The sequence below is a fragment of the Nomascus leucogenys genome, chromosome 10 (assembly GCF_006542625.1).
Source record: "Nomascus leucogenys isolate Asia chromosome 10, Asia_NLE_v1, whole genome shotgun sequence".
In the NCBI taxonomy this organism is placed as follows: Eukaryota; Metazoa; Chordata; class Mammalia; order Primates; family Hylobatidae; genus Nomascus; species Nomascus leucogenys.
This window is the reverse complement of record NC_044390.1, coordinates 5,074,490-5,087,704: the sequence shown is the minus strand read 5'-3', so window position 1 is coordinate 5,087,704 and position 13,215 is coordinate 5,074,490. Positions and strand designations below refer to the sequence as shown.

Genomic DNA, 13,215 nt, shown 5'->3' with positions numbered 1-13,215 from the left:
TGCATGTCTGGGTGTGACTTTTCTTCTGGCAGAGGGGAGTGCCCAGTTGTAATTAGAATTTTAAATGGGATGCAGTACCCCAAAAATAAAATTTAAAAAAAAATTTTTAAAAACGTGAAAGAATGGAAGAAATAGAGGTGTAGACTCAGACACAGAGACTATCTTTGAGGCCTTTCTCTGTATGAGGACATCACAGCCCAATCTAAAGCAGGTCATGTCAGTCCCTGGCAGGGAACCCTCCACCGGCTTCCCGTGTCCCCCAGGACAAAAGCCCAACCCCTTGCCGTGGCTCCACAGCCCTGTGTCCAGGGCCCCCGCCAGTGTCCAGCCTCCTCCTGGGAGCTTGCCCTCATCTCATGACTCCCTCTGCCCCAGTCACATTTGCTTTTCTCTTTTCCCAAATATCAAAACCCTTCCTGTCTCAGGTCATCATCCCTGCTCTTACCCTATGTCCCTAAATGAACACGGCCCTGTGCCTTTCTCCTCCTTCAGGTCTAGGCTCAGAGCTGTCTCCCAGGCCCGCCCAACCCCATCTCAAGTTCCCTCTGCCCGTCAGTCTCTATCACGTTACTCAGGCTTTATTATCTCTGCATCAATCACATCAGAAATTTTTTTTTTTTTTTTGAGACAGAGTATTGCCCAGGCTGTGAGTGCAGTCTCATGATCTTGGCTCACTGCAACCTCTGTTTCCTGGGTTCAAGTGATTCTTGTGCCGCAGCATCCAATGTAGCTGAGATTACAGGTGTGTGCTACCACACCTGGCTAATTATTGTATTTTTATTTTTATATATATTTTTATTTTTGAGTCTCACACTGTCATCCCAGACTGGAATGCAGTGGCATGATCTTGGCTCAGTGCAACTGCCACCTCCTGGGTTCAAGCGATCCTCCTGCCTCCACTTCCCGAGTAGCGGGGATTACAAACAACCACCAAGCCCAGTTACTTTTTGTATTTTTAGTAGAGATGGGGTTTCACCGTGTTGGCAAGGCTGGTCTCAAACTTCTGACCTCAAGTAATCCACCCTCTTCAGCCCTCCAGAGTGCTGGTATTACAGACATGAGCCGCCATGCCTGGCTCAGTTTTTTTTATTTTTGGTAGAGACAGGGTTTCACCGTGTTGGTCAGGCTGGTCTCGAACTCCTGAGCCCAAGTGATCCTCACACCTCAGCCTCCTAAGTAACTTGGACCAGAGACACACAGATGTGCACAACCATGCCTGGCTAAGTTTTTGTATTTTTGGTAGAGATGGGGTTTCACCATGTTTCACCAAACTCCTGAGCTCAAGAGATCTATCCGCCTCAGCCTCCCACAGTGCTGGGATGACAGGCGTGAGTCACCACAGCCAGCATCTGCATGGGGTTTGGTCAGGGCTGGGTCTGGGGACCCAGGGCTGGGTCAGGAAGGGGAGCTCATTCCAGCCCCGCTCCCACTGCTTCAGCGTGTGTGTGGGCTCCTCTAGGAAAGAAGTGTGAGTTTTCCTGTGGGAGTTTATCATCCCTGGTGCAGTGGGCAGCCAAGGGGACCATATTTCCCAGGGTGAGGTCTCCTTTATATGTGTCATTGTGTTAAGGGAGGGGGTGTGTTGATTCTGAGCAATGAACAACATATTTCTAACATTCAGGATTGACTTCTAAAGACTGTTGGTACTTGAGGAAGAAACTCGGAAGAGGAAGAGGAAAGCAAAGGAGTCAGGGATGGCTCTTCCTCAGGTGAGATGATATTTCAGTGGATTGTTCTGTCTCCTTCCTTTCCGATACCCTGGGCCTTGGAGTTGGGAATCTTCTCTGAGTCTGAAGCATCCTGCCTGACAGGTTTGCTCACACTCACCCATGCCTTCCCTCAGTCCCTCTCATCTCACTTAGATTCCATCTCTCATGACCCAGTGACATGAACTTGGGAAGAGGCTGCACTGGGCATGGTCCTGGGAAGGGCTCACACCCAGACATGGATGGAGATGGGGTGAGGGTCCCGTGGTGTCAGTGCTGTTGGGCAGCAGGGATTGTTCAGGGGCCACATCTGGATGCACTGTCAGCTCTCTGTGGACCAGGATTAGAGCAGCTGCCAATGGAAGTCATGTATTCATGTGCACAAAGTATGTGGTAAATTCTAGAAAAGGTGACCAAGATCGAGAAATGTTTTCTTCCTGATTTTATACTACATTTTTAGTTTTTTGAGTGAGTTACTGTGTTTCTGACTCCAAAAATCTTAGTAATTAGAATGGAAAGTTCATACACAGACACGAATGATAGAAGATGTTTTATTCCATCTTTATTTTAAGAATATGAAATCAACCTAAATAATAGCAGGAGATTCATTAAACCATTCTTAGCACATTAAAGCTCATGGAGACTGTGGTATTACTGTGGAGAGGTTTGTGAAACAGGTGTTTTCATTAAACATGGTTATAATTTTTGTTTTTATTATTATGATAATATTATATTTTAAATATGCAGAATATTGCTCTGTCGCCCAGGCTGAAGTGCAGTGGCATGATCTTGGCTCACGGGAACCTCCACCTTCCAGGTTCAAGTGATTCTCCTGCCTCAGCCTCCCAAGTAGCTGGGATTATAGGCGCGCGTCACCATGCCCAGCTAATTTTGTTGTATTTTTATTAGTGACGGGTATCACCATGTTGGCCAGGCTGGTCTCGAACTGCTGATCTCAGGTGATCTGCCCACCTCAGCCTCCCAGAGCGCTGGGATTACAGGTGCAAGGCACCGTGCCCAGCCCCACCAATTATTATTAAATACATATTTTTATATTTAACTATCACATGATGTATCCATTTGTTTTGTGGTAAAACTCCAAGCAAAGCTGCAGCTTAGATTTTTTGCCATAAAGCGTCTCCTTTCGCTGTCACATCCTCCACCCTCCTTCCAGCCTCACTGGGGAGCCGCTACTGTCACTTCTGTGTCAGGTGTCAGAGCAACTCTCGTACACGTGTATTTCTGCATCGCTATGAGACTTAGGAGTTGATATCGTTATGAGATATAATGGATGAGATAGAATGGATTTTCATACTTTGAGTAATCTAGTTTTCATGTATTTTCTTTTATTTTGAGACCTGGGTCTCACTGTGTTGCCCAGGCTGGAGCACAGTGGCATGATCTTAGCTCACTGCAACCTCCATCCTCAGGCTCAAACCATCATCCTACCTCAGGCTCCCAAGTAGCTGGAACCACAGGTGCCTGCCACCATGCCCAGCTAATTTTTTTTTTTTTTTTTTTTTTTTTGAGATATAGTCTCTGTTGCCCAGGCTGGAGTGCAGTGGTGCAATTTCGGATCATTGCAACCTCTGCCTCCTGGGATCAAGCAATTCTTCTGCATCAGCCTCCCGGGTAGCTGGGATAACAGGCCTGTGCCACCGTGCCCAGCCGGATTTTAGTTTCTGATCTTTCACTGTGGACGTTGTCATCTCTGAAGACATCACTCATACTCTGTCTCATCTAGATACTGAATGTCACTTGCTGTGTCGATAAAAGTTTCTGGGCTGGGCACCGTGGATCATGCATGTAATTCTAGCACTTTGAGAGGCCGAGTCAGGCAGATCACAAGGTCAGGAGTTTGAGACTAACCTCGCTAATATGGTGAAACCCCGTTTCTGCTAAAAATACAAAAATTAACTGGTCATGGTGGCGTGCACCTGTAATTTCAGCTACTCAGGAGGCTAAGGCAGGAGAATTGCTTGATCCTGGGAGGTGGAGGTTGCAGTTGAGCGCAGACAGCACCATTGCACTCCAGCCTGGGTGACAGACCGAGACTCCACCTCAAAAAAAAAAAAAATTTTAGTAAAACACAACTGGGAAGACAAAATGTGGTGAAAAATCCCTTACTCAGATTTGTTAGAATATTCACTGTATTTAAATCCGTGCCTTTACCTCTCTTTTCTTCTCATTTTCTGTAAAGATTAGAACTCCTCCCATAACCATTTGGTTAAAATGTGTTTTCCTTTCAGGGTCTATTGACATTCAGGGACGTGGCCATAGAATTCTCTCAGGAGGAGTGGAAATGCCTGGACCCTGCTCAGAGGACTCTATACAGGGACGTGATGCTGGAGAATTATAGGAACCTGGCCTCCCTGGGTGAGGATAACTTCCCTCCAGAAGTGGGGATGTGCCCTTGCGTATCTTTGCATTTTCTCTTTTTTTTAATACAGTGTCTTGCTCTGTCACCCAGGGTGGAGTGCAATGGTGTGATCATGGCTCACTGCAATTGAATTCCTGGGCTCAAGTGATTGTCCCACCTCAGCCTCCCCCGGTAGCTAGTATAGGTGCATGCCACCATGTTAGGCAAACTTTTTAGTTTTTTTTTTCCAGACAGGGTCTTGCTGTGTTGTTGAAATTCATCTTGATCTCCTGGGCTCAAGAGATCCTCCTCAGTCTCCCGAGTAGCTGGGATTACAGGCGCCAAACCCCATACCTAATTATTGGCTTTTATTTTTAAGATTTTTGCATAGGTGCGGCCGGGCATGATGGCTCACGCCTGTAATCCCAGCACTTTGGGAGGCCAAGGTGGGCAGATCACAAGGTCAGGCGATCTAGACCAGCCTGGCCAACATGGTGAAACCCCGTCTCTACTAAAAATACAAAAATTAGCCAGGTGTGGTGGCACGGGCCTGTAATCCCAGCTACTCAGGAGGCTGAAGCAGGAGAATCGAATGAACCTGGGAATCGGAGGTTGCAGTGAGCCAAGATCACCACTGCACACCTGCCTGGTGACAGAGTGAGACTCTGTCTCAAAAAAATAAATAAAATAAAATAAAATAAAATATTTGCATATGTGTGTCCTTAAGGCTAATATGAGTCTATGAGTTTCTTGTAGACAACATGTAGTTGGTTCCTGTTGATTCAGCCAGTCTTTGGTTTCTGAGTGCCGAGTTAAATACTTACATTTGAAGTATTACTGATGGAGAAGACCTTACAGTTGTGATTTTGTTACATATTATCTGTATTTCTTGTAGGTTTTTTTTGTTCATTTCTCGTTTACTACTTTTTGTGTTTAATTGCTTTTTTGTGTAGACACGCTTTGACTCCCTTTTTTTTTTTTTTTTTTTTTTTGAGACGGAGTCTCGCTCTGTTGCCCAGGCTGCAGTGCAGTGGCGCGATCTCGGCTCACTGCAAGCTCCGCCTCCCGGGTTCCCGCCATTCTCCTGCCTCAGCCTCTCCGAGTAGCTGGGACTACAGGCGCCCGCCACCATGCCCAGCTAATTTTTTTGTATTTTTAGCATAGACGGGGTTTGATCCGCCCGCCTCGGCCTCCCAAAGTGCTGGGATTACAAGCGTGAGCCACCGCGCCCGGCGATTCCCTTCTTATTTACTTTTTTTGTTTGTTTGTTTATGATGGAGTCTCACTCTGTCGCGAAGGCTACAGTTCAGTGGTACGATCTTGGCTCACTGCAGCCAGCTCCGCCTCTCGGGTTCAAACGTTTCTTGTGTCCCAGCGGCTCACGCCTGTAATCCCAGCACTTTGGGAGGCTGAGGCAGGCAAATCACCTGAGGTCAGGAGTTCAAAACCAGCCTGGCTAACATGGCAAAACTCCATCTCTACTAAAATACAAAAATTAGCCGGACACTGTGATGGGCCTCCTTAATCCTGCCTCAGTCTAATACAGGAGAGTCGCTTGAACCCTGGAGGTGGAGGTTGCAGTGAACCGAGATTGTGCCACTGCACTCCAGCCTGGGTGACAGCACAAGACTGTCTCAAAAAAAAAAAAAAAAAAAAATTCCATAACCTGCCAAAACTCTGTATTTATGTCAGAATTATTTCTGTGTATGTTGCATTTTCATCAACATATATGGATACTGTGTTTTCATGCTTTTTTCTTCTAAATAGGAAAAAATGTTGAATTATGAAGAAAAGGTACACTTATAACAGTTTCTGTATCTGTCCTGTTATTTGCCTATTCATTTATTTATTTATTTGTTGATGAGATGAAATTTTGTTCTTGTCACCCATGCTGGAGTGCAATGGCACAATCTCGGGTCACTCCAACCTCCAACTCCCGGGTTCAAGCAATTCTCCTGCCTCAGTGTCATGAGTAGCTGGGATTACAGATGTGTGCCACCACGCCTGGCTAATTTTGTATTTTAATAGACACAGGCTTTCTCCTTTTTGGTCAGGCAGGTCACAAACCCCCGCCCTCAGGTGATCCACTAACCTCAGCCTCCTAAACTGCTGGGATTACAGGTGTGAACCACTGTGCCCGGCCTGTCTGTCTTTTTATTTACCTTTACTGGAGAACTTTATATGTATCTGTGGGTTGAAGATACTCTTTAGACTTCTTTCATTTCTTTCTTTTTTTTTTTTTTTTTTTAAGATGGAGTCTCGGTCTGTCACCCAGGCTGGAGTGTGGTGGTGTGATCTCAGCTAACTGCAACCTCTGCCTCCCAGGTTCAAGTGATTCTCCTGCTTCAGTCTCCCAAGTAGCTGGGACTACAGGCACATGCCACCACACCCGGCTAATTTTTTTTTTTTTTTTTTTTTGTAGAAACGGGTTTTCGCCGTGTAAACCAGGATGGTCTCGATCTCCTGACCTCGTGATCCTCCTGCCTCAGCCTCCCAAAGTGCTGGGATTATAGGTGTGAACCACCATGCCTGGCCAGCCTCAAAGTTTGTAAAACATGTTATTGCTATAGATGGCTTCAAGTATTGCAAGATTTATAGTACAGGCTCTAAACTTCCTTTGTTTAATCAGATTTTTCAGCCTTCGGTGATGTTGATGATGAGATGCTCCTGTTCCTGTCTCATCATTTCACTGTCCTGTCAGAAATAGCTTAGACTGGCCACCTGAGGTGGCTCACGCCTCTAATCCCAGCAGTTTGGGATGCCAAGGTGGGCCGATCACTTGAAATCGGGGGTTTGAGACCAGTCTGGCCAACATGGTGAAACCTCAAATCTACTAAATACAAGAAATTGGCCAGTTGCGGTGGCTCAAGCCTGTAATCCCAGCAGTTTGGGAGGCCAAGAGGGGCAGATCACCTGATTTCAGGAGTTCGAGGCCAGCCTGGCCAACATGGTGAAACCCTGTCTCTACCAAAAATACAAAAATTAGCTGGGCGTGCTGGCACATGGCTGTTATCCCAAGTACTTGAGAGGCTGAGGCAGGAGAATCACTAGAACCCGGGAGGTGGAGGTTGTAGTGAGCCAAGATTGCCCCACTACACTCCAGTCCAGGCAACAAAGTAAGACTCCAGGCTGAGGCGGGAGAATCGTGCCACTACATTCCAGCATGGGTGATAGCGTGTGACTCAGTCTCAAACACAAACAAAAAGAGAAATAGCTTAAACTGGGAGGCTTCAGACACAGAAAGTTATTTCTCATGGATTTGGAAAGTGGGAAATCCAAGAGCAAGGTGCTAGCCAAATTGGTTCCTGTTGAGAGCCTTCTTCATGGTTTAGCCCAGCCACCTTCCTGCTGTGTCCTGACATGGTGGAAACAGGAACAGGAAACGAGCTCTTTAATATCTCTTTTTATGAAAGCACAAGCCCTATTCACGAGTGATCAACACCCGTGACCAAATTGTCTCAAAGGCCCCATCTGCAGAACATCCTTTTAGAGAATAAGAACTCTGAACATGGCTTTTGGCCAGTAAGAACATTCAGATCAAGGAGCCTGCATCATATTTTCTATGTTTTTATTGTGTAATTTAATTTATTAAATTTTTTTCTCTGATCCTAGTTTAAAAATTTTCCCAGTACACATTCTGTGTTTTATATTTTGTGCATAGTGAACTAGATAATTAAGGCCAACAAGGCATATATGTATATAGAATTGCTATATTGCCTGGCTGTTCCGTAAACGTAGTTGTGATATCATAATTGCACCGTCTGACACTGTTCGTCAATTCTTTTTTTTGAGGTGGAGTTTCACCTTGTCACTCAGGCTGGGTGCAATGGTGCAATCTCGGCTCACTACAACCTCCACTTCCCGTGTTCAAACGATTCTCCTGCCTCAGCCTTCCAAGTAGCTGAGATTACAGGCACCCGCCACCACGACCAGCTAATTTTTTTGTATTTTTAGTAGAGTTGGGATTTCACCATGTTGGCCAAGCTACTCTCGAACTCCTGACTTCATGATCCGCCTGCCTCAGCCTCCCAAAGTGCTGGGATTACAGACCATGCCCGGCCGTTAGTCAATTCTTATTCCTTATAATGCTGTGTACTTTTTTGACCTCATAAATCAGAAGGTAGTGATCTTAAACATGTATTTCAGTTCTTACATTGTGTGCTGGTGGTAAGTAGAAATTGTGGCTTTTTTCTTAATAGGGAATTGTTTAGAATTTTGCAGATTGTATAAATGTAATTATTATTTGCTTCCTGGTTTTATGGATTACAATATTTTACTAATTAATTTTTATGATTGTACATAAGGCTTTTGGGTATGTGGTATGCAATGTAATTGACACAGTCCACTAGTTAATGTCACAAAGTGCCACCGGATGCTGTGGCTCACGCCTGGCATCCCAGGACTTTGAGAGGCTTAGGCGGGTGGATCACTTGAGGTCAAAAGTACGAGGCTAGCCTGGCCAACATATTGAAACCCTATTTCTACTAAAAATACAAAAATTAGCCAAGCATGGTGGTGTGTGCCTGTAATCCCAGGTACTCAGGAGGCTGAGACAGGAGAATGGCTTGAACCCAAAAGATGGAGGTTGCATTGAGCTGAGATCGGGCCATTGAACTCCAGCCAGTTGCGACAGAGTGAAACTTCATCTCAAAAATATAAAAATAAAAAAATGTTTAAAATGTCACAAAGTGCCTTTTCTGCGTGGATATAGGTAATTTTATGAAGTTATTCAGAAAAACATTGTATTAACTATTTTTTTTTTGAGGTGGAGTCTCACTTTGTCACCCAGGCTGAAGTACAGTGGTGCAATCTTGGCTCACTGCAACCTCTGCCTCTTGGGCTCAAGCAATTATTGTGCCTCAGCCTCCCGAGTAGCTGGGACTAGACGTGGGCCACGACGCCTGGCTAAATTTTCTAATCTTTTCTTGTCTTTTCAGTGCTATGATCGTTTGACAATACAGAATTTCCATTGATTTTGGTTATCCTTACATGATCTTGTTGTGGATTATGTACCAATATAGTATATCGTGTGGTCCTTTAGCATTTATTTGTATACAGTAAATATGCTGTAAATATGAAGAATATATGCTTTTCATTGATGTGACAGTGATTTTTTTTGCAAACTGTTAGACACTTTAGGGTCACAATGGAAAAATATTCCTTACTTTAGGCCACGTATGTTTGTGCCCTGTCAGTGTTTTGTCACAATATTGGAAATAGACTTCCGTAAAAATAATTTGAAGCACAATGTAATCGCCCTTTATTTGTTAAAGAATCTTATGCTTTTCTGTTCCTAAACTTTGAGGGTCATGTTTGGAAAGTTTAAAATAAGTATTTTTTTTGTGTCATATTTACACATTTCAGCATTATTTACAATCTGTACTTAATTTGAAAGCTTTTGGTGTCTATATTTTGTAGATATCTCTTCCAAATGCACGATGAAGGAGGTCTTGTCAACAGCGCAAGGCAACAGAGAAGTGTTCCACGCAGGCACATTGCAAAGACATGAAAGTCATCACATTGGAGATTTTTGCTACCAGGATGTTGATAAAGATATTCATGACTTTGAATTTCAATGGCAAGAAGATGAAAGAAATGGCCATGAAGCACCCATGACAAAAATCAAAAAGTTGACTGGTAGTACAGACCGATATGATCAAAGTCATGCTGGAAACAAGCCTATTAAAGATCAGCTTGGATCAAGCTTTCCTTCGCATCTGCCTGAAATGCACATATTTCAGACCGAAGAGAAAATTGATAATCAAGTTGCAAAGTCTATCAACGATGCTTCCTCGGTTTCAACAGCCCAAAGAATTTCTTGTAGGCCCAAAACCCATATATCTAATAACTATGGGAATAATTTCCAGAATTCTTCATTACTCACACAAAAACAGGAAGTACACATGAGAGGAAAATCTTTCCAATGTAATGAGAGTGGCAAAGCCTTTAATTATAGCTCACTCTTAAGGAAACATCAGATAATCCATTTAGGAGAGAAACAGTATAAATGTGATGTATGTGGCAAGGTCTTTAATCAGAAGCAATACCTTGCATGCCATCATAGATGTCACAATGGTGAGAAACCTTACAAGTGTAAAGAGTGTGGCAAGACCTTCAGTCAGGAGTCATCCCTTACATACCATCATAGACTTCATACTGGAGAGAAACTTTACAAATGTGAAGAATGTGACAAAGCTTTCCATTTCAAATCAATACTTGAAAGACATAGGATAATTCATACCGAAGAGAAACCATACAAGTGTAATGAGTGTGGCAAGACCTTTAGGCAGAAGTCAATACTTACACGCCATCATCGACTTCATACTGGAGAGAAACCTTACAAGTGTAATGAGTGTGGCAAGACCTTTAGTCACAAGTCATCCCTTACTTGCCATCGTAGACTTCATACTGGAGAGAAACCCTACAAGTGTAATGAGTGTGGCAAGACCTTTAGTCACAAGTCATCCCTTACATGCCATCGTAGACTTCATACTGGAGAGAAACCTTACAAATGTGAAGAATGTGACAAAGCTTACAGTTTTAGATCAAATTTTGAAATACATCGGAAAATTCATACTGAAGACAATGCTTACAAGTGTAACGAGTGTGGAAAGACCTTTAGCCGGACATCATCCCTTACATGCCATCGTAGACGTCATACTGGAGAGAAACCTTACAAATGTGAAGAATGTGACAAAGCTTTCCGTTTCAAATCAAACCTTGAAAGACATAGGAGAATTCATAGTGGAGAGAAACCATACAAGTGTAATGAGTGTGGCAAGACCTTTAGTCGGAAGTCATACCTTACATGCCATCATAGACTTCATACTGGAGAGAAAGCTTACAAGTGTAATGAGTGTGGCAAGACCTTTAGTTGGAAGTCATCCCTTACATGCCATCGTAGACTTCATTCTGGAGAGAAACCTTACAAGTGTAAGGAGCGTGGCAAGACCTTCAATCAGCAGTTAACCCTTAAACACCATCATAGACTTCATAGTGGAGAGAACCCTTACAAATGTGAAGATAGTGACAAAGCTTACAGTTTCAAAGCAAACCTTGAAATACATCAGAAAATTCATACTGAAGAGAATCCTTACAAGTGTAATGAGTGTGGCAAGACCTTCAGCCGTACGTCATCCCTTACATGCCATCGTAGACTTCATACCGGAGAGAAACCTTACAAATGTGAAGAATGTGACAAAGCTTTCCATGTGAAATCAAACCTTGAAGGACATAGGAGAATTCATACTGGAGAGAAACCGTACAAGTGTAATGAGTGTGGCAAGACCTTTAGTCGGAAGTCATATTTTATATGCCATCGTAGACTTCATACTGGAGAGAAACCTTATAAGTGTAATGAGTGTGGCAAGAACTTTAGTCAGAAGTCATCCCTTATATGCCATCGTAGACTTCATACTGGAGAGAAACCTTACAAGTGTAATGAGTGTGGCAAGACTTTTAATCAGAAGTCAAACCTTACATGCCATCGTAGACTTCATACTGGAGAGAAACCTTACAAGTGTAATGAATGTGGTGAGGTTTTTAATCAACAAGCACAGCTTGCAGTTCATCATAGAATTCATACTGGGGAGAAACCTTAGAATATGAAGCATGTGATAAAGTTTACAGTTGCAAATCAAGCCTCGAAAGACAGGAGAATTCATACTGGAGAGAAAGCTTATAAATGTGAAGAATGTCACAAAGTTTACAGTCGCACATCAAACCTTGAAAGACATAGGAGAATTCATACTGGAGAGAAACCATAAAAATGTAAGAGTTTGTGGCAAGGCTTTTGGGCGTGATTCGCACCTGGCACAACATCCTAGAATTCACACTGGAGAGAAACCTTACAAGTGTAATGAGTGTGGCAAAGCCTTTAGTGGGCAGTCAACACTTGTTTACCATCAGGCAATCCATGGTGTAGGGAAACTTTACGAATGTAATGATTGTCACAAAGTCTTCAGTAACACTACAACCATTGTGAATCATTGGAGAATCCATAACGAAGACAGATCATACTAGTGTAATAAATTTGGCAAATTTTTCAGACATTGTTCATACCTTGCAGTTCATCGGTGAACTCATGCTGGAGAGAAACCTTACAAATGTCATGACCGCAGCAAGGTCTTAGTCAAGCTTCATCCTATGCAAAACATAGGAGAATTCATACAGGAGAGAAACCTCACATGTGTGATGATAGTGGCAAAGCCTTCACTTCACACCTCATGAGACATCAGAGAATGCATACTGGACAGAAATCTTACAAATGTCATCAATGTGCCAAGGTCTTCAGTCTGAGTTCACTCCTTGCAGGATATGAGAAAATTCATTTTGAAGGTAGTTGCTCCATATGCAATGAGTAGAGCGAACCATCAAGCATTAATTGACATTAGGGTCAATTCAGCATTGACCTGAGTTTGTATCGACTTAACATTGAGTTCAAGCATTAATTGACATTAGTGTTTATGTTAAGAGGATTCGGCCAGGCACATCGGCTTACACCTGAAATCCGAGCACTTTGGGAGGCCAAGGTGGGTAGATCACTTGAGGTCAGGAGTTTGAGATCAGCCTGGCCAACAGACGTGAGCCATTTTCCCAGCCTGTTTTTTGTTTCTTTAAAAAAACTGATAGGGATTTTTATGGATATCATGTTGAATCTAAATCACATTGGGTTATATAATCATTTAACAATATTAATTTTTCCAAACCATCAATATGGGTTGTAGCTCAGTGTTTTTAATCATTTTGATCAATGTTTGTAGATTTCAAGGTACAAACTTCTGACCTTTTTACGTTTATTTCTAAGTATTTCTTACTTTAAGTTCTCCAGCAAATGGAAGTGTTTTACAATTTTCTTTTAAAATTGTTTATTGTTAAAGTTTGGAAATTCAACTAATTTATGGTGCTGATACTGCATTGTGCAAATCCACTGAATATGTTACTTAGTTCCAGTAGTATTTTGGTTGACTCTTTGTGATTTTCTACACAGAAGATTATGTCATCTACAAACAAATATAATTTTACTTCTTACTTTCTGATTTGGATGAGTTTTATTTCCTCTGCTATTTCATTGCTCGGGCTAGGACAGCCAGTATTGATTGAATAGAAGGGGTGAGAGCATTCTTGCATCATGTGAGATCCTCCAGGAAA

The 13,215-nt window shown here is 42.9% G+C and overlaps 1 protein-coding gene and 1 pseudogene across 2 annotated transcripts; both read left to right on the top strand.

The window, feature by feature from the left end:
* Positions 1-1,773: 1,773 nt before the first annotated feature.
* Positions 1,774-13,103, top strand: LOC100596050 (zinc finger protein 761). Its single transcript, XM_030819745.1, has 3 exons — positions 1,774-2,099; positions 3,956-4,082; positions 9,484-13,103. The coding sequence occupies exons 1-3, from the start codon at positions 2,082-2,084 to the stop codon at positions 11,664-11,666; spliced, it is 2,328 nt and encodes a 775-aa protein (XP_030675605.1). The 5' UTR covers positions 1,774-2,081; the 3' UTR covers positions 11,667-13,103.
* Positions 11,686-13,103, top strand: LOC115836910 (annotated as a pseudogene). The gene has a single exon (XR_004031912.1). The product of XR_004031912.1 is annotated as a putative zinc finger protein 137 (transcript).
* Positions 13,104-13,215: the final 112 nt, after the last annotated feature.